Consider the following 22,494-nt stretch of genomic DNA (forward strand, 5'->3'; position numbering starts at 1 on the left):
AATCACCTTTTGAGTGAAACTCAAGAGTGTGAACTCTTGAGTAGGTTTATAACCTTACAGATAGTAAGGGGGAGTGATTGAGCGAATCAATTACTGTACTGCGATACTAAGAGCCCGATTAATCTTGAAATTTAGTGAAATACTCAGAAGTGTTCTAAAGATTGGACGTAGGTCAAGTGGTTGAGACCAAACCAGTATAAATTTTGTGTCTACTCTGTACGGATCGCACTAACCTTCGCTCTCTGTTTCTATTTATCTTACTGGTTTTAATTTGCAAAATTTTTATAACTCACCCAATTTACCCCATTTTGGGTGAGACTACCACTAACAGATTAAATATATTTTTGTAAACAAATTCTATTTATAATCATAAGTCAAATATCATAACAATAGTTGGATAATGCATTTGTGTGTTCAACACTCTTCTTAAACTTCTTCTTTAACCTAGGAAATTCTTTTCGGAACAATATGCATCTACTCTTCACTTCTTTGCTTGGCTCTCCTTCTAATACCATTTCCCTCCTGCAAAAACACCACTTTGTAGTCATCCACTATACTATATTTTCTTCACAATAATCTAATCATTATAAAAGGAACATAGTCAATTCCGTTGCGAAGTGTAGTAAATCCCACAATCCACTTAACTTAATTTGTTTCACCACAATGTAGTTATTACCATAACAAATCTGATCAGTTCCATTAACAAATCAGTTCAATTTCAATAACAAGTCAATCTCCTTGGCTTTACGGAAAAGTTGTTAGTACTAATACAAATATAGTCATTCACATCGTAAGCGTTGTCATTTCACCACAAACCAACCAGGGCTATTGACTACTCAAGTATCAAAATTTACTACTTAGGTAATGAAATTTATTACTCATCCCCGATTAAACAGAACATAGCAGAAAATGGAAACTAACAAAATAGCATACTTTAGGAACAAACTTTATTAGAAGATAATAGAAAGTTAATCAATATACTCTCAAACCTTGCATAAAAATTTCTTGGCTCTATAAGTGCTTCTTCTTCCTATCTCTCTTCTTCTCTCTCTTTCTTCCCCATTTTTTCTCTGCTTCTTCTCTAAACTTTATTTATTTCTCTCTTCCCCATAGTGCTGGCGATGAGATTGAGAAGGGGAGACGAAAGACAAGAGGTACCAAGTCTCAAACCCCAAGTATCATGAAATATTCATTAGAAACATACTAGAACGCTGTAGGAGAGACCACATCTTCTTCTTCATCGAAGTTTTTGACAATTCATGCCCAGCCTTCCAGTTCAGCTACCCTTCAAGGAAGAAGAGAACCTGAAGAGAGAGAGAAGAGCTATCTGAACATGAAGTGAGAGAGAAGACAAAAAAGATGAGAGAAAGGGCATTGAGGTAATTTGCTAAAATTTGTAAATCCCAATTTAATACTTGTAGATCTATTTATCTTTTGTGAAATTAGAATGACAAATCTGAAATTTTAGAATTTAAATGGTATTTATATGGGATTTTTTTTTCTAGTTAGGAGTATTTTGGTATTTTTATAACAATATTGCATGCCCCACAATCCAAAAACTAACTACTACTACATTGGTTTAACTGAAGTGTTATTTTTACACACGTTTTAAACTTACATGACCCAGCAAAAAATATGTAGTGTTGGGTGAATTTTTGATATAAATTTATGAGTATTTTTTTATCCTAAACCCTAGCAAAATTTAATAGTTTTTTTTTGCCAAAACTAAAAGAATTAATTTATTTACACATTTTGTAGTACTTTTGAACCTTGAACAAAAAAATCTAGTGTTTGGTACACCTTGACTAAAAGTTTATAAGTATTTTTGGAGGGCTATTTTGATACTTTCATAATATTAGTAGGTCATACTCTAAAAAGTGATGGTCGTTTGGCAAATTTAACAATCGTACCATTTTTACTCTTATTCTGTAGGCTTATGGGCACTTTTACATTTCTGAAGAGCTCGTAGTGGTGACTGGCGAGCACATTCTGGGTAAAAATTTATTGATATTCTTGCATCATTCTTAAAACTATTAAAAGTCCAAGTCAGTTTTTTAACGGTTAATATTGATTTTTTCTAACAGCTTTACTTCATTTTCAATAATTATTGATCTTAAAAAAAATTTCGGATACACATGAAACTGTGCAAATAAACATATAGGTATGACTCTTTGTCAATCAATTCAATTTAAATAATAATAAAAAAATCTTATGGAGAGCGATCATTTTTGTTGTCTTCCGCCACGGAATATAACCTCATTCAGTATAGAATCAGTGATTGAAAAACAAATAAGTAAAAAATAAATAAATAAATAAATAAAGGCAAGAGGAAGAAGACCAATCAGAGGGCTTTTGGCTTTACGTCAAATCGGCCAAGTGGGGAGGGAACAGTGCCGAAGCTGAAATGTTAAATGTCCATCTCTTGGCCTTTGTGAAAATAATGGAATCCTATTAGCAGATAGATTATTATTATTATTCATTATTATATGCTCTTTGACATCCTTAAATGTACAAGCTCGAGCGAAAAATAGATTAGGACGCTACGGCACTTGGTGCTGTACGCAATCTGCTTTCTGCTTTCTCCTTCTTCTTGGTTAGATGTAGATATGGCGTCTCCGTTCACGCGTATCGTCGAATGCTACCAAACCCATCTTATCCAAGGTGCTTTACCTTTTGTCTTCCTTTGTGACGAGTCACTTTATATTATCGTTGTGACGAATTTTGTTCTCTATTCTTAGATCTCGTGGGGACGATGATTATTATGTTTTGGGTGTTTTATTTTCAATTAGGTAGTTGTTGATTACTTGATCATCATGTACGGTCAATTGGGTGTCCTTGAAGTCTTCTTGAGAGTTCTCTTGCTATGATCTGGGTTCCCAGTTTATTTTGCATTGATGAATCTGCATTATAGTTAATCGAAGAAGTTTATCACTGGTGATCTTTGCATTTTCAGGACAATCCTTGATACCAGTGCTCTTTGCCGAGGTACATATTGACTAATCACACAGGAAGTTCTGTGAACGAGATCATCTATTCCCTACGTCCTGCATTTTTTTGAATTTTCTATTCGGTAAAGATACTCTGAGTTTCGTTGGCGCTGGACTGATTCTTTTTTTCTTGGGTGACCAAGAATGGATTTTCTTGAGGAGGGGGAGCCTAACTAGGAATTCGTTTTACTTGGGAAAAGATGGATTTGCAGAATAACTTGCAACCTGAATCGGGAAAATTGGAACAGATTGTTTCTCAATTTCTTTTGAAGAGCTTACATGTCATTTTAGACTCAAGGGTTCCTTCTCTTCACCCACACGATAGAAGTGGTGAGTTATCACTTGGATCTCGGGTGAAGAAGAGTGATAAATGGTTTAACTTGGCATTAGGTGACCGACCTGCTGCTCTAGATAATTTAAACTTCTGGCATAGGAATTTGATGGAACCAATGGTAATAGACATTATACTAGTTCAAGAAGGGGCAGGTCCGTCTCTGGCAATGGGTTCATCTGTTGAGACAGTTATAGAGAGGTGGGTTGTTCATTACGACTGTCCACGAGTAATGGCTCAAACTAGTGACATTTCAGGCATTTACAAGAAGACATACAAGAAGTCAATCATACTGTTCCGTTCTCTGTATTCTCAGATGAGGCTTCTTCCAGCTTATCGTATCTTCAGGCAGCTAAGTACATCAAGTCAGACTTGTAATTTTGATATTATTTACAAAGTTTCTTCATTTAGTGATCCTTTCTCTCGGGCAGAGGAGAAAATGATGAAAGAATACAAATTCACTCCGGTTGAGGCCCCTCCGGGCTGCCTTTCTATATCTGTCAGCTACCGTACCACACTATCTGATTTCAAGCTTGAGTTTTCAACACCATTGCCACCAAAAATAATCACTGATTATGTTGGAAGCCCCAATACTGACCCTTTGAGATATTTCCCTCCCTCAGAGAAGGGTGTTAGGTCCACGTCCTTTCCACTGAGAGGGTTACCACCACAATCTCCAGTACCACCACTTGAACGTCCTCATAGCTGGACCAGCGGCTTTCATAGGGGAGCACATTTTGTACCAAACCAACCCTATGTTGGATCCCCACCAGTGCATCGTCTTCCTTCCATGCCTAATGATTATCCATCTTCGCCTCTTGATAATTATGGTATCAGAGTTCATAACCAGCGAATGCTGGCCCGACAAAGATCTACTAGTCATGATGAGTATCAGCTTTCTCCTCCATTTTCACATTCTCCATCTCCATCTGCACCTAACCCAATGCGTACTCGTATGCGATCTGAAACTGCCCCTGTAACTATACCTCATTCAGTGATTGGCAGAAGTTCTAGAAACCTCTCTCCTAATCTTTCAGATCATAGTAGAAATTCTCTACCACCTTTATCGCCCAGAAGCATTAAAAATGACACTTCGTCTCAGGAGTCTCCATCTGGAATGAGGTCGTTCAGGAAAATAGAAGCTTCAAGGATTGGAGAGATGCAATCTGGGATAACAAATTATTCTGGTCTAAAGGTAATTATGGTCTTGCATTATTACTTCTGAACTTCAAATGTGCGTATTCTGTTTTAATAAGCTCAACATTTATTTTATAGTTTGTCAAGGATAACAAGGACGATTCTGGGAGATTCTCAGGATTGTTATCTTCAAGTGGCTCACCACGGATTGGATTTTCTAGAAGTTCCAGCAGATTATCTTTACAGGATGACTTGGATGATGGTGATTTCTCATGTCCTTTTGTTGTTGATGATGTCGATACACCAGATGTTAACCCTAGGTATGTTGATTGACCTCATCGTTGACAAATAAAGTCGTGGCATGAAGCATCTTCAAGCTGACTGTTAAACTAACTTGACGAGAATCTGTTTCTGTTTTATTGAAATTTCTTTCTCTATGATAATTCCAGCAGCTTATTTATTACAATATGTAGTTTTAGAACAATTGATGGATAATAATCAGCATTTGTTGCATAAAGATGTGCCAAATTATTGCTACTAGTTTGATCTGTTTACACGTTCTGAATGATAGTAATAGAAGACTATTTTTTTAATGTTGACAATGTTGTTGATGCATGTACACATTAAGGAGAATGCATACATTCTCTCATCCATCTCTGCTTATCCTCATGTGAATAATTTAGGTTGTTAAGCATGGCTTGAACAATGAAATCTGGCACACTTTAGCGCCGTTTCTCTTTTGGCACAAGATGCATTTGCACCTTGGGTGATCGACATGTGTATAGCTGGTGATGTCGAACACCCTAACAACCAGGGTCAAGATGCGCTTGCAATAACTGCACCTCTTGCACGTGGACGGCACAATTGTAACTTGTGTTCTTATATTATTATACTTTTTTATTTCATCTAGATGGAATAGACATCTTTTGTATTCTTCTAACTAGAGAAAGTAGAATGAAATGGAAAGCAGTAATAGAAACACTGATTTGATAATGGGAAGCAGATCTCATGCATGAAGATGTAGTTTTCTGCCTAACCACTTTTGATATGTCAATCCATATTCCAATGCCCTATTTCTTCCCCGGTTTCTTATTTCCTGTGTGACTTCCAAAATAGTTGCTATGATTCTTTTTTCAAATCACATAATTTGGATTTCCAGTGGGAAATCCTAATTCCTATTTGTATGTCCTAGTTACCCTCTTGTGTATATAATGAGGATCTGAGCCCTGGCTATATGCATGCCTATTCTTGGGGGACCTGTACACCTGAAATCTAGCACACTACCTTTAGACTTACAGCAACTCGTAGGGAAGCATGTCATTGTCACACATGTGCTTGTTACACTGCTCCTACTAGAGCTAGTCTATTTTGAAAGGGTGCCACTATCATTGATCCTTTGTTCACTAATGATAAGTTGTTTCTTATTGTTTGATGTTGTATGGACCTTTTAGGTTCAGGTTGCTACTTATGTCTAGTAGATATTAGATTTGTTGTTTTCCTTGTCATTTACCTTTAAGCTTCGATAAAAACTTAGTGCGTCATTATTTAGATCTGCCACGCTGGATCTGTAATGTGCATTATTTGTGATTTAGTGTCTTATTGACTGCCTTTTCCTTTTCTTTCCTTCTGGTTTTTTTGGGGTAAACAGTCAAAATGTGGATGGTACGAGTCCTTCAGAAATTACTTCAACATCAATGCCAATGGGAAGAAAGTCACAAGATGCTGCTGTGGGTGTTCTTGTACGCATGCTTAGGACAGCGCCTCCGTTGCGCCAAGATCCGAGTTGTTATTCGTCCCCTTCCTTGAAGACTGAATTTGAGGAAGGAATTGCTACTGCTTCTGGATTCTTCCTGCCTCGAAAGACATCGGAGGCGCTCGAAGAGCTCAAGAGTTACCGAGAAATGAGAGACCTTCTTCTTTCTAAGAGTGGGAATCGAGTCATGAGAAAAGATGAAACTTAAGCTTGCTTGCTGAAACGATAATCATTTCCTTCTCTTCATGTAAATAGTTGAGGGAGTTGATGCTGTGTGGGAAAGTGGTCCTCCTACCAAATGGGCCAAAACTAAATGTTTAACCTAATTTCCTGAGTTTTTATTACAGTGAATCTTTTGTAATCTTTTTCAAGGATTGGAGAGATGCAATCTGGGATAGAATCAGATCTGTATTAATTAGGTTGATTCCCTATTTCCCTTATGTAATCTGATCCTCAGTGAATAATACAGAGAATCACTATTCAAAACTTCCATGCTGAGTAAAGAATTACAATGGCTTCATGAAATGGTGCTTATTACATACAGATACAGGACAAACACCTTTTCAAGAAGGAATAGAGAGAGACTTGGGGGGGATCCTCTGGAATTGTGTACATATCTCGACTGAATGTGGTTGCGGACGCCAAAAGTTATTTTGTCCTGATCAAGAACTAATAAGCTCCTGCTGAACACTCACATTTTAAATACTACCTCCGGTCTTTAATATAATATCTTGTTTGACTTTTATTTTGATCCTAAATATAAGATTGCAATCCACTTTGTCTCTTATATTTAAAATTTTTTTTCAAGATAGTCTTTCTAACAATGATAGTTATAGCTAATACATTTAATTAGTAAGGATATTTTAGAAAAGACAATTCATTTATTATAAATAACAAACTTAACTTCTTTTTTTAATCTCTTCAAATTAGTCAAGTAACTCTTATAATCAGGACCGAAAGTAATACTGTAGTACAGGAATGAAGAACTTAGGGGATTAAAATCTTCTCATAATCCTGTTTTTTCTTTTCTTTTCTTTTCAAAATCCATTCTCCATCTTTACATAAAAAAGATAGATGGTTCAAATGTAATATTTTATAAAACTATTATTAAAATATTTTGCAAATTAAATTTGTTTATTACAGATGTGAACTATCTGAATTAAATTTTTACAATTTAAACCTATTCATTTATGTTATAATAATATTTTATGAGATATTTTATCTGAATCATTCTTTTTATTTATTTTAATCCGAGAGTGAAAAGAGAAGTATGAGATGAAAATGAGAAAGAGGATTCTAAGAGCATCTAAATCCGAGTAATTTACTTTCCTACTGTAAAAGTTCATCGCAAGGTGGATGCAAAAAACGACATAAGTAACTTATCCTTTAATATTATTCCTCTATAAGCCGAATTGTGGTATGAGTATGACTTCACATCGGCTTCAAACTCATTTCACTGTTCAAAAGCCCTAACCAGTTCCATTAAAAAATTATCAGATATTGATGGCTTCGTTTTTGCCATCCCCATTTCTTGGGTTTTGTTGGAGCCACAGAATGCATTAATTGATTACATGGCTATGTACCAGTTTTATCATGAAATCTCCCCCAAGTCTCTCAGGCTCAACTCTTTCAAGTTTCATCATTCGAGGCACTCTCTTCTAATATTTCAAATTCCAATTTTAAATTACTTACTCATATTTCCTAAGCAGGTGATTAATCATGGGATTTCCAACGCAGGATTAATCTTTCACCTGCTTTGGCGGCTTCAGTTCACGAGGGAGCTGGCTTTGATTATTGATTTGCCTTAAATGTAGCAAGGTAGGGGAACCATACCCAAAGATGGATAATGAGGTAAAAATTCTTTTTCCCTTTTGACTAGAACCATTTATTATGTTGATTATAGATTTGCCATTGTGTTGTTGCAACTATGTGATTGTATTCTAATACTCGTCACTGCGATGAATACCCATTATTATTTTCTGCAAAAATTCAGCAAACTTATTTATTTCTTAATGAATTTCACGTTCATTTGCCTCTTCACATTGTGGAGCTCACTTCTTGGTTTTTGGGTGCTAAAAAATAGAATGGGATTAAGGGAAATCTTGACACATAAAGCAAGCAAGCTCAGTAATCTTGAGAACAAGATAAACATAGCTTGTGACCCATTTCTTCACTCTATTTGGCTTTACCAAGCAGAAAATGAGGAGAATTTGAAAGGAAAAACATTTGGAAAGAATCACTTAAACCGAAAAACTGTCATTTACTCAACAGCAGAACCTTGATATCCTAAGCAGAAAAGTAACTCTCCCTAACTGAATATGACTTGTTCTTTTGCATAGGAGATCTGTACTAAACTGAAAAGCTTGAGATGTGATCAGAATCTGCAACCAACAAATGCAAGTAAACAATAAAATAGTACAGAAGCCTAAACAGGGCACGATCTCAGAATGAAACAAAATTTTGCAACTCTGCATTGTGAGAGACTTTCCAAAGGAAAAGCCCTCTTCAAAATAGGCGTATGCCGCTTTAAGCTGCGAGCACACGGTATTCTTTAGTAAAAGGCGAAAGAACAGTTCGCTCTGTGCTCACAGCACGGCTCCGTGGCTGGCATAAGTCTAACGCGCGGTATTATATATAGCATTGGTTGGTGCAGCTTTTGTGCATTTCTCGATATGGGACTTCTTGTTGATTCTTATTACAAAAAATTAATCTTTTAATTCTTCAATTTTTAACTTACTTATAATTTAGTTCTTTAATTACAACTTGGTACGTTCCTGAACTTTTAACTCGTATATAATTTAGTCTCTTAACTTTTTCAATTTTATATTACCATCCTTTCCCTTCACAACTCAGCTATATGGCAACATACTCTTCCAACTCAGCTCCACTTGGGATTTTTTTTTAAAAACAAAATTTAAACCAAAAAAATAAAGGGCTAGAAAGGACTGACAAGGGGAAAAAGAAAGTTGCAAGAGATTTATATCATCAAACCAAAGCTTACCAGCGTCTGTCTTTGTGGTCTCTGAAAAACAAGACAATCACATTTGATAATATCTTTATACGCATTAGATGGGAACTGGTGCTCTAAATTGATTCCTTATTATCAATTCTCGTGACATCAGTGTTTGGTAATTCAATCGATGAACTAATGGGAAGGCCTGAGTTCTACTATAACTTCAAAATAATTGAAAGAAGGTGCCGAGGGGAGAGAAGAATTGATGTATCACCGAAACCAATGCCAGAATAGAAGCAATGGTTGCATATTCGGCTGAAAAAATTGAGGAGCCACCATCGAAAATATGAGGTACACCTTGAATTGGATGAATCCGCCTTCTTCTTCCGCTGCTTGGGTGAGTCCCCCTTCAATGAGGACCAAGTTGAAGTCCAGGTAGACGACTTTGCAGACGGACGGCAGTAGGAGGTTGGCGAGGTGGTTGCGGCCGTAGTTGAGAGGGTTGTCCAATGCGGAGCTTATAGAGGAGTAGATGAGGCCGGAGATGGAGGCATCATCGAAGGGGTAGATTCCGAAATAGAGGTAAGGGAAGGGAATGGAGAGAGTGTGGTTGAGGATGGAGGAGAAGGAAGGCTTGGAGGTGGCAGAGATGAAATGGAAGATGATGTTGTGGGACAAGAGGAGTGTTGGAGTATGGAGAAGATGGTGGCCATAGAACCTCGAAGGGTTAACTTTGAGAATGAAGTGACGGAGGGTAAACTTTGAGGTGTGTCATGGGGTTAACAGTAAAAAAAAAAAAGGGAAAAATTCCAATTAAATCTATCTAAAATAATGAAATTCCAATTAAGGCTTATACTTTTAATGAATTCCTAATTAGGCTAAGAGGCCTTATTAGAGATTTTCAAATGTTGCTAAAAGACCGGAATGCCTCTTTGTAATCAAAAAGGAAAATTGAATGTAGGGGTAAATCTAATTTTAGTTTTAATTATTCTAGTAGATTTACTAATGAGGACATGGTCTTTCTTAGATTTTATGTCAAATGTGTGTTTTGTAATTGTGAACCTCATGTCAATTCTAGAATTTATAGCTTTTTATTTTTTTATATAATAAAAATTTGATATTGAATAAATGTTGAAGACCAGAAAATTGAAGATGAATTAATGAGTCTCACTATAAGTTGTGAAATAGTAAAATTAATTTTGATAGATATTCAAAAATTCCATGAATCTTTGATTTGGTCTTTTTCTCACACAAAAAAAAAAATCTTTGATCTTGTTAATCTTTTACATTTGAAATCGTAAAATTTTTATTAGTTCCCATATTTTTGCAATTCTATAGATATCTAGAAATTATGTATTTTTTTATCTTGAATTTTCAATTATTTTTTATGGGCTATAATCGTTATTTTTCTTTTTTTGTTTTTTATATGATAATGTTTTTGGCCAAATTTTCATGTGATAATGTTTAAAGAAAAAAAAACATGTTAGTTAAATTCAATTAAAAGAATTAAAACTAAAATTAGGCTTTTTAATTATGAAGGGCATTTTGGTCTTTTAGCAACATTTAGAAATCCCCAATTAGGCCTCTTGGCCTAATTAAGAATTTGTTAAAAGTGTAGGCTTAAATTAGAATTTTGCTATTTCAAATGGATTTAATTAGAATTTTCCCAAAAAAAAAAGTTCTGTTAGCCTGAGACATCGGTTTGGGTGTACTAAAACCTGAGAAAATAGTTCAAAGTGCTGAGAGCACCTTAATCTTATATTTAAAATCAAAATGAACATTTTATTCAACTCTTATATTTAGAATTAGATATAATATTAGACGACTGCTGCTGCTCACAAACTCATCATGCGTATGTAGAAATATAGTGAAAGTGAAGGAGAGGGTGTCATCACAATATCAGAAGATCTACTTTTGTGGTATGATTTATAATTCAAGGAGATTTTTCTTCTACTAAGCTAGCTTTTTGAGTCCCTATCCTATTCCCCATCTTAAAGTTTTTGCTGCCATCACTCCTGATATAGAGAATGGAAAGAAATCAAGAAAGATAGAAGCTCAAGTGGATATAGAGTTCCAAAATGAAGAGGAGAAAAAAAAAAAGGACACAAAACGCTAAGCTCAAACAACACAACCCTAGGTTTTGATTCTAGAAACCAAATATCTTCAGGGGTCAAATAAGATCAAATTTTTTGAAACAAAATCATTAATTTCAAATTTTAAAAATCAAAACCACAATAAAAATAAATTTCAAAAATATCAATGATTTCTTACATCAAAACTTTTCATTCTTTCTCCGAGGAATCCACATGCCCTGCTTATCACATCTATGCGCAGGACATGTTCATCCCCCAAATGGCACCGTCTGGTGATGAGACCGATCCCTTTTTTTAATAATTTTTTAATTTATTTTTATTTATTTGGATTAAGTTCGATTAAGTATTATAAAATATTTTTTAAAATTGCTTAGTATTTTATGATTATTTTTAATGTATCCAACATTTTAAAATATATTTTAGGAGCACTCAATATTTTAGATTCATCATTTTTAATGCATTCAATATTAAAAATTATTTTTTAGCATCACTCGGTATTTGAAATTAATTAATTTTTAGCGCATTCAATATCTTAAAATATTTTTATAACACCCAGTATATTAAATTAATTAATTAATTTTTAGCGCAATTGATGAGCAGGAATGCTCTTCACCCAAAAGGCAGCGTCTTAGGATGAGATACCAACTTTCTTTCTTTTTCTTTTTTAATTTTAATTTTTTTTTGGTGCATATGAATTTAATTATATTTAACACCTTAAAATATTTTTTTAGTGATAGTCGGCACCACAAAGTAATGAACTTTTATTGCATCTAGAAAATTTTTCAGTTAATATTTTCAGTAACATCCAATATTCTAAATTAATTTATTGTTAGTGCTTAGTAACACTCAATACCCATTAAAAATCTTTAATGCATCTGTATGTACTAAAAACTAATTAATTAATTTAGGATATTGGGTGTTACAAAAATATTTTAGAATTTTAGGATATTAGGTGCATTAAAAATTAATTAATTTAGGATATTAAGTACTATTAAAATACATTTTTAAATACTGAATGCACTAAAAATAATAAATTTAAGATACTAAGTGCTCCTGAAAATATATTTTAAAGTATTAGATACACTAAAAATTAATCAATTTAGAATTTTTTTTTTGACCAATCAATTTAGAATTTAGGAGTACTGGACATTCGTAAAAAAATATTTCACAGTATCCAACATAACCAAAATTATTATTTTTTTTTTTATAAAAAAAGGGTTGGGTTTCATTCCCAAAACAGTGTCCTCTCGGGGATGCTCATCGGCATGCGGACTTTTTCCCCGAGTGATTTTCCCCCCTTCATTTGTTGCAACGTGGCAGAGCCAAAGGACACATGGCAATTGCAGTCACCGCAGGTCACACATGTCAAGACTTTGGTGCCGCAGGGAAAGTGACGAGGCAATTAAATCGCTTTTCACAAGAAAAATTGTTTAAATATTAATCATTTATTTAAATTCATATCGAATTAGTATGCATAAGTGATAAAATATTTGAATAATGGTCAGACTTTTTGGCACCACCATGCCTTGCCTATATATAAATAATGAAACCCCTAATTCATGAACAAGCCAACAGAAAAATGGCACACTTCCAAAACCAATATGGTGCAGTTCCAGTAAGTCACAACCCAATTCAGAAGGAAATGGACACAGCCGGAGACACCACCGGAATAGGCAGCAACGCACATGTCGCGACGGATCATGACATCACCGGACCCGCGATGGTTAACACCGCCACCGGCATCAGCGGCACCGAACATGTTGCCACGAACGATGATATCACTGGACCGGCGATGGTTAACACCAACCCAACAACCGAACCCACCGATGAGACCCTAACTATAAGCAGCGACACTCTTGCCGGCGGTGAGAACGACCACCATGAAAAGAAAGGAATAATGGAGAAGATCAAGGAGAAGCTTCCCGGAAAACACCACCACCAAAACAAGTAGTCATATCGATATTCAGTTATTCACTTTAGTTAATGGCTTTTGTCTTCTTCTTTTTCTTTTTTTTTTTATCATCTAGAAATTGGGTGTGATTGTTTTGTTATTTTGTAGAAGAATGTTTTTTATTTAAAAATTAATGAATTTTCCTCTAAATAATTTTGGCATAAATACCTCCTCTGATAAAAAATTGAGAAGCGAGTGAAAAACTTGTTTCATTGTAGCGTGTGGGTTCTACATAAGAAATAATTGTCTCATTAGTTTTTTATTTTGTCATAAAAACGAGATCGTTATATGCACACACACGCACATTAAAATCGTATTAATACGACTTGAACGAACAACCATAAAAGCCGCTAATTAACTTAATAAATTCATTGATTCATAAATCATAAGTATGGTATGAAATATAAAATCTAAACCATTCAAATTGTAATCTTATGGTTGAGATGAAAAAGTGAAGGAACATAGAGAGGAAGGGAAGTGGAGAGAACCTGATTATGTCTATGTTCCTTTTTGTTTTTTTAGTGTAAGTATGTCTAATTTCTTTAAAGTATCAATGCCTTATTATGGCAATTCCTTGATCAATGAAATTTTCCGATTGTGCTAAGTAGTTACAAGGGAGAATGAGAATTAACAGAAGAGTATATCCGTTCAAAAAAATTTTAATTGTTTACTACCAACCTCTTATTAAAAAGCACTCCTGTTCGAGATACACATATTAGAAAGTAATCCTATTCAAGATATAATTAAGCACTAAATATATAAAAACTAAAAGGTGTCATGGTACTCATACAGAATATATTGGTGAAGTGAGTCATACGTGTTAGAAACAATCTCACCCCTCTAAACCGTGACAGTATTGAATAAAAACAGAGAACCAGAGTAAGGAGAAAATTTAACCGCAGAGAGAGAAGACGCAAGATTTATACTGGTTCGGTCTAAACCACGTGACCTACTTTCAGTCCCCAGAACACCTCTGAGTATTTCACTATCTTCCAAGATCGACAGGGCTCTTGGTGCCTCGGTACAGTAATTGAATCGCTCAATCACTCCCCCTTACTCCCGTAAGAATACAAGCCCTCTCAAGAGTCCACACTCTTGAGTAACACTCAAGTTTTTAATAAGAGTAGTAATTGACTCTCTTACAGAGTGAATTTAATGATAAAAACTGATGCTCGGTAGTAACGTGAAAAACAGAGTATTGAATGCTAGACTAGATAATCGCAGGTGGTAGTTCCAGTATTCAATCTCATCATTAATGCTTCTTCACGCTTTTTATAGTTGATATCGTTAAGTAGCCGTTAGACGGAAGAGCTTCTAGCCGTTGTGACTCCGTTTGCGTGTTTCGCTAGTTTCAACGGCTCCGCCATTAATGCGTCTGAGCTTCTGACACTGTAGGTTGCAGTCTACGTAATCCCGTTGAAGAGCCGTTGCACTCGTTTTCATTAATCTGCATATTTTAAGCTTTGAACAAATGAGAGTTTTGCGGTGAATACTTTAATCTTGAACAAGGAAGAAAAAACAAATTTATCATTCAAGGATTTTGTGACGAAATCATTTATCAATAAGAAGAACAGAAAGTCATTCTGGTTTAGTTTGATCGAAAAGGTGATCGATTACTCGATGATAGATCAGGTTATCGATAAACAGAATGAAGAATTTTCAAATTAGTTCACCAATATTATCGATCAAGTGTTGGATCATTGACTCTAAGAATTATCATAGAAAGAGGAATTCGTTCCATGATCGAACAAGTGATCGAACACTTGTTTGATTGAACAGATTATCGATAATTCAAATGTTATTGAAATGAAACTTCAGTCATTGATGATCGAACAATTTATCGATAAATGTATGATGAATAATGTTATCGATAAACCATGGGTATGTATATATTCAATGAAAGACAGACTATCTGAAGTGATCGAACAGTTGATCGATTAATGAATATTCGAACAAATGATCGAATAAAGTAAGAAGAGAAATTTAATCCTGTAAGACAAGGAAACTGATTATCGATCACGTTTTGTGAAAACATGAGTTTCAGGGAATTGAATGATCGATCATATAATCGAAAAACCAGTGATCGATTAGGTGATCGAAAAATAGTTCAACATAAATTAATGCGAATATAGCAATCCTTAGACTCTTTATTAATCATGTTATGTGAAAAGTTATTTATGCAAACAAGTTAAATTTATCGATAATGTTATCGATAATTTAGTTGCAGGAAAACTAAATAAGAGTAGATAAAGGCAATGATTATCGATCATGTGATCGATAATTTTATGATCAATAAGGTTATCGATCCATCAGTGAAGTTGATTACCTGCATTCAGAGAGTTAGAGCATAATGTTCGAACATGTGATCGATAAACAAATGATCGAGAATATGATCGATAAATTGGTAACAGAATTAATGTGCAGAACAAGTAGATTGTGTTACCTTTTATCGAAGTCGTTATTGATGACCGATTTATCGATCACTTGATCGATAAATACACTTCAGATTTGGTTCTCTTATCAGTAACTCGATTGTTTATCTGATATTATCGATCAGTTGATCGATAATTAACCATACTCTTGAGAGATTTTCACGTTAGCGATAATCGATCACTTTATCGATTAATTACTTATCGAATAGCTCTTCGATCCAAATACCTACTATAAACCTGATTTACATTTGAACAATTATCTGAAACCTTAGCGATAAACGATTGATCGATCAGTTGATCGATCAAAATACTTAACCCAAATTTTCTGACTTTGTTATCATCAAAACTATAATCCTAACATTCTCCCCCTTTTTGATGATGACAAAACATAAGTTATAAATCATTTATCAAAGAGAATATCAACCAGTTTCATATCCTCATAAAGTATGAAAAAGCAAATAAATATCAAGAACATATTATCGATAAAAACACTATCCAGATACACAAAAGGAGATAACATAAAGTCATGACATAGAACCAAAAAGCAACTCATAAAACCATATAAACTACGAAACATCATCAGTTTTCTTCTCCCCCTTTTTGTCAGCATCAGAAGGGGTATGAGCCGAAGGAATGGTCAGGGGAATAGGGAGAGGAGGAAGGGGAAAAAGTGGAGAAATAGATGGAAAATGAAAGGAGTGAACAGGTTGGGGTACAGTGATAAGAGCAAGAGTAGTAAGGACTGGAATAGAAGTAGATGGAACAGAAGGAGAAGTGGTGGAAATAGGAGAAGTGGGTAAGAGAGAGGAAGGAGGTGCAGGCTCAGGGTGAGGGGCAGGCTCAGGGTGAGGTGGAGAGGTAGAATGAAAGAGGAGATCCTCATAGCTGAAGCTTGTGCTAGGTGCAGTGAAATGCTGGCAGAGAGAGGTAATTAAGCCTTTAAGCTCTTGGAGTTCCTTGTCCACTGAATTAAACCTCTCGGTAACTTCTCTTTCCAAAACCACCATAGCTTGTTGGTGAAGATCCAGAATCTTAGAAATGCCATCAAACTTCCGGTCAGAAACTTCCCCATAGTCTCTGGTAGTGAGTAGTGTAGACTCTGGTCTCAAATGCACGAAGCTCAGCCTGAAACATTTCCCTGAGGATCTCTCCATAAAAGATGGACCAGGGGTATGAGATGGAGCAGCAGTGGATTCAGCTTCATCCTGGGTCCGAGATGTACTAGCAGCTGGTTGCTTTCCCTTATCCTTCTGAGATACTTTCTGTGATGGTGTAAAGGGAACAGAGATCCTCATTTTGTGGAGCTGAGTGAGGCCAAAACCAGGAACCTTGGTCTTGAGTTCCCCAGAATCAAATGGAGCAATGTTATATGCCTGAAGGAAATAGGTGGCCAGCTGAGGATAGGGAATTGGGGTTGATCTGGACTTATTAAGAACAAAGTCCTTCATCTCAGAGTAAATAAGATCCCCAATATTAATCTTTTCCCACTAATAATCGGGCTAGTAGAAGATAATCATCCTGAGTAAGATGTGAGAAACTACCGGATTTGTTTACCATGCACCTAGAATAGATGTAATGGATGATCCTATAGAAATCACACATCTGCTTAGGGGGAAAATTCAGCTCACCGGGATAATCACTATTCTGCATTAAAATTCTATAAGCCTTTACTTCATTCATGTCACCACCTCGCACAAAATCTTGAGTCCCTAGTAGCTCATTTATTTTGGCACTTGTGAGTTTAAAAGCTCTGCCTCTTAGTGTAACCTTCAGACAATTTCTATGAGATTGTCTTTATCATCATATTTTTCTACTGATTCCATATTACAGTAGAATCTTTTAACCACTGCGGTCGGGGCAGTATTCACCACCAATGATTAACCAATTCGAATAATGCTGCAGTGGGTCACTTAAATCAAGATTAATTTGTTTGTTTTTCCTCAGACCCTCTAAGTCCACCGATATCACAGGACAGAATTTTCTATTGGCAAAATCGGCCTTATACTTGCTATATTAACTTCATTATCGAGATTGCCAGATAATAACTCAGAAAATTCAGTGGGTATACCTTCAGGAGGAATTTCCCGAGCGACTCCTTCACTTGCCCTCTGTTTCTTCTTTCTCGGTTGCTTGGGGACAGATATTATTCAAAGCGGATTCCACGGCTTTCTGAACTGAGGCACCATCATCCGACTCGGTCTCCGATTCTTCAGTCACTATCGGTAATTTTGATTTGGACCGGGGAGATTTCTGAGAGAGGCCGGGGCTGTTCTTCTGCCCGACTCTCCCGAATTTTCAGAGTAGCCCTCTTCTTCGCTGATTCCTCCCTTACCTTCGGTCTATAACGTTTTCGAGTACCCGAAGTAGTGGTGTCGCTTGATTGAGGTTGTTTCTCCTGCGCTTCTCCCCTTTCGACATTTGGTTGCTTCACCCGAGCCATTTCGGAAGTACCGAGGGGTTTTTGTCAGATTAATCGGTTGAAAAAACGGTGATTTTGAGGTGGGTGAAGGTTGGAAATGTGGCAGAGATGGATTCGAGTGGAGGAAACGGTTGAAGGATTTAAGATAGTGGTGATTCCTGACCGTTGCGCAAAACAGGGGACCGGTAATTTTCGAGTTAGGGTTCGAAAACTGACGAAGGGATTTCAGAACAGTACCGTTAAAGTCTTCGAAATTATCGATCAAGTTATCGATCAACACTTGATCGATCACATGTTCGATAATTATGAAGAACACACTTGAACATAGAGCAGATTTATCGATTACGTTATCGATCAAGCATTTATCGGACATATTATCGATAAAGTCAGTAAAAAAGGAATGCGTACCTGATATAGTTTTATCGATCACGTTATCGATAATTGTAGTGTTGAAGCGACTCCCTTTCTTTACAAAGTGAATTTATCGATCAGCTGATCGATAAATTATATTCTTCTTGCTTTCAGGATTATCGATCAATTGATCGATAATCTCATACTCTATTTACCTCTGTTTTTCTTCATCGAAACAGAGCTTTCCTGCAAAACAAATTTCTACATGCTCCGATGCTTAAGTTAGTTATTTTATCATCAAAACAATAAATTAAACAATTAATCTTGAGAGATAGTATGAGATTTCTTACAGTTCATTGGGATTTACCATTCCCAATTCTCTTCTGAAGAAGTTGAACTTCTGTTGATCTAGTGGTTTTGTGAAGATATCGGCTATCTGATATTCAGTGGGGATGAACTCAACCTTTACATCTTTCTTTTGAACATGGTCCCGAATGAAGTGATGTCGGACATCGATGTGTTTGGTTCGAGCATGATGGACTGGATTCTTGGACAGACTTATCGTGCTCGTATTATCGCATAAGATTGGAATCTCGCGTAAGTTGATTCCTAGATCTTGTATTTGTTGTTTTAGCCATAAGATTTGAGCACAACAGCAGGCAGTGGCTACATATTCTGATTCTGTTGAGGAGATTGCCACGGCACGGTGTTTTGCTTTTTACTTGACCATGAGACAAGACATCCTCCGAAGAATTGACATTGTCCACTGGTGCTTTTTCTGTCTGTTTTATATCCACCGTGATCTGCGTCTGAGTATCCCATTAGATATTCGGTTCCTCTTTTTGGATACCAGATCCCTAAATTTTGAGTTCCTACAAGATATCTGAGTATCCTCTTGACGGCTTCTTCATGTGACTCTTTTGGAGCTGACTGATATCTTGCACACATTCCCACACTGAACTGAATATCTGGTCTACTTGCAGTGAGGTATAGTAAAGAACCGATCATCCCTCTATATCTTGTTAGATTTATGTCTTTCCCGTCTTCGTCTACATCAAGCGAACAGGTTGAGCTCATAGGAGTCTTTACACTTTGGCATTCTCCATTCCGAATTTCTTCAGCAACTCCTTTACATATTTCGTCTGGGATATAAATATACCGTTTTTCTTTTGTTTGATTTGTAATCCCAGAAAGAAGTTTAGTTCTCCCATCATGGACATCTCGAATTCTCCCTGCATAAGCTTAGCGAATTCTTGATAGAGATCTTCGTTAGTAGCGCCGAAAATAATATCATCTACATATATTTGAACAATCAAAAGATCTTTCCACTTCTTTTAATGAAAAGTGTGGCATCCACTTTACCTCTTTCAAAAACCTTTTTCTATCAGGAAGTTGCTAAGTCATTCATACCAGGCTCTAGGAGCTTGTTTCAAACCGTACAAAGCCTTTTAAGTTTGTAAACATGATTAGGAAAATTTGAATTTTCAAAACCGGGAGGTTGTTCATAAACACCTCTTCTGATATGTAACCGTTCAGAAATGCACTTTTAACATCCATTTGAAATAGTTTGAAATCTTTGATGCAAGCAAATGCCAAAAGAACTCGTATGGCTTCTAATCTAGCTACAGAGCAGGAGCATATGTTTCTTCATAATCGATTCCCTCTTCTTGATTATAGCCTTTTGCTACCAATCTGGCTTTGTTCCTGACGATCTGTGCCGATTCATCGAGTTTGTTTTTGAATACCCATTTGGTGCCAATGACCGGATGGTCTTCTGGTCTGGGTACCAATTCCCAAACTTGATTTCTCTCAAATGGATTAAGCTCTTCCTGCATTGCAACTATCCAGAATTCATCTGATATGCTTCGTCAATACTAGAGGGTTCAATGTGTGATATGAATGCAGAGAGAAAAAACTTCATTGACTTATTTGTCTCCGGTTTTGACCCCTTCATTGACTTTACCATGACTTGTTCCAGAGGATGATCTCGGTTATGTCTCCATGCCTTTGGCTGCTCTAGATTTTCTTGTAAAGAAGGATCGTTTAAATCATCCCTGTTTTCTAAACGGTTTCTGAAAATATTGTTCGAATTTTTGTTCAAATCCAATTTTGAAAATTTTGAACGATTTCAGCATCATCATCTACAGGTTTCGAAATTGCTTCAGTTTCAGCAAACACCACATGAATTGATTCTTCTATTGTGAAGGTTCGTTTATTGAAAATTCTATATGCTTTACTACGATTAGAGTAGCCAAGAAACAAACCCTCATCAGCTTTAGGATCGAATTTACCCAGGTTTTCTTTGTTGTTGTTGTGGATATAGCATCATCTGCTTCCGAAGATCCTTAGGTGTGACAGATTGGGTTTTCTCCCCCTGTACAATTCATATGGAGTCTTCCCGAGCAGTGTTCTGATGTAGGCTCTATTAGATATATATAGCAAGCTGTGCTCATTGCTTCTGCCCAGAATACTTGTGAGACCCCTTTCTCATTTAGCATTGCTCTAGCCATCTCCGTGAGTACTCTATTCTTTCGTTCAACTACTCCGTTCTGTTGAGGATCCTTGGTGCAGAAAAGTTGTGGTCAATCCATGTTCCTCACAATAGTCTGCAAATTCGTTGTTTTCAAATTCTCCTCCGTGATCTGACCTGATTGACACAATATGATATACCTTTCTCATTTTGGACCTTTTGGCAAAAACAATGAAAGCATTAAAAGTTTCATCTTTAGAGGAAAGAAACAAAGTCCAGGTAAACCTCGAATAGTCATCAACTATAAAGGGTATAAAGATTTCCTCCGAAGCTTTTTACTCTAGATGGACCGACCAAGTCCATGTGAATCATTTGGAGTGGTCTTTCAGTTGAAACTATCTTCTTTGATTTAAACGAAGACTTTGTTTGTTTACCTTTTTGACATGCATCACAGACATCATTGCGTTCATACTGGATTTTTGGTAACCAACAACTAGATCCTTTTTATTAATTTTGAAAGTTGATTCATGTTGACATGTGCAAGTCGTTTGTGCCAAATCCAACTTTCCTCCTTTTACTAATAAAACAGTTTTCAGAAGTTTTAGAATCAATTTGAAGTGTATAACAGTTACCGTCCCTCGGAGCTCTCAGCTTCGTATTCAATCTTCTTTCTTCAAAGGTAGGTCATCTTTGCTTATGATTAAGCATTCTTCAGAATCAAAGATCACCCAGTTGTTTTTGTCCGCACTCTGACTGACCTGAGGAGATTATGACATAGACCTTCCACGTAGTACACGTCTTCGACCTTCATGCCTATGCTACTTCCGATTTCTCCAATTCCAGCATTTTTCCCGATTGGTTTCCTCCGAAGCTTACTTTTCCTCCGTCTTTTGGTTTGAGTGATGTAAACTTCTCAGTGTCACCCGTCATGTGTCTGGAGCATCCGCTGTCTATATACCATTTATTTGTTCTGGATGCCTTGAGACATACCTGCAAAATTACAATCATGTTTTAGGTACCCATACCTTCTTGGGTCCTTTTTGGTTAGTATGAGTTATTTTTGGTGCATAAGTACCTTTGGGCACCCATTTTAATGTTCCGTAATCTCCTTTCTTCTTATAGTAACAAGAAGAAGTTGAATGGCCTTTACGGTTGCAATGAGAGCAAAGTGCAAAAGGATTTGAGGAGTGCACAGAATTTCTAAAATATGTAAGATATGATCTACCACTACTCTTTTTCTTTCCTTTCGATTTATCTTGGGTTGGATCGTATCCTATACCAGTCTTGTCCATAGAGCACTGTTGAGCTCCTAGAATCACCTTAAGCATTTCGCTACCTTTAGTGAATTTTTCTAAGGTTCTAGTAAGATCTTCAATCTTTCTTTCGTCTTTTCACAACTTTTGCAAGTCAAAGTCGAGTCTGTATTGACTTCAACTTTTGATTGTGATCTTCTAAAAACTTTATCCTTTTCTTAGAGCTAACTAACTCCTTTGCAATCTTACTAATTCTAAATGTAAAGCATTGTATTCGGACTGTAATTCATCATAAGAGGTTCAGAAATTATTACCTCGTCTGTTTCTGATTCCTCGTTTTTATGGGCCACTAGACAGATGTTAG

The 22,494-nt window shown here is 36.1% G+C and overlaps 2 protein-coding genes and 1 non-coding gene across 3 annotated transcripts; 2 read left to right on the top strand and 1 right to left on the bottom strand.

Moving 5' to 3' along the window:
- The first annotated feature begins 2,450 nt into the window (after positions 1-2,450).
- LOC114723842 (autophagy-related protein 13a) lies at positions 2,451-6,698 on the top strand. Its single transcript, XM_028910085.1, has 4 exons — positions 2,451-2,661; positions 2,954-4,513; positions 4,594-4,775; positions 6,095-6,698. Exons 2-4 carry the CDS (start codon positions 3,188-3,190, stop codon positions 6,414-6,416), a joined length of 1,830 nt encoding a protein of 609 aa, XP_028765918.1. The 5' UTR covers positions 2,451-2,661; positions 2,954-3,187; the 3' UTR covers positions 6,417-6,698.
- Positions 6,699-8,688: 1,990 nt separating this feature from the next.
- On the bottom strand, positions 8,689-8,807 carry LOC114723855 (U5 spliceosomal RNA). The gene has a single exon (XR_003738274.1). It is a non-coding gene; the product is annotated as a U5 spliceosomal RNA (small nuclear RNA).
- A 4,026-nt stretch (positions 8,808-12,833) lies between these two features.
- LOC114723850 (dehydrin Xero 1-like) lies at positions 12,834-13,205 on the top strand. The gene has a single exon (XM_028910089.1). It carries the CDS (start codon positions 12,834-12,836, stop codon positions 13,203-13,205), a length of 372 nt encoding a protein of 123 aa, XP_028765922.1.
- Positions 13,206-22,494: the final 9,289 nt, after the last annotated feature.

Source organism: Neltuma alba, unplaced genomic scaffold, assembly GCF_004799145.2.
Source record: "Neltuma alba isolate B1F8T4 unplaced genomic scaffold, ASM479914v2 tig00012157_pilon, whole genome shotgun sequence".
Lineage (NCBI taxonomy): Eukaryota > Viridiplantae > Streptophyta > Magnoliopsida > Fabales > Fabaceae > Neltuma > Neltuma alba.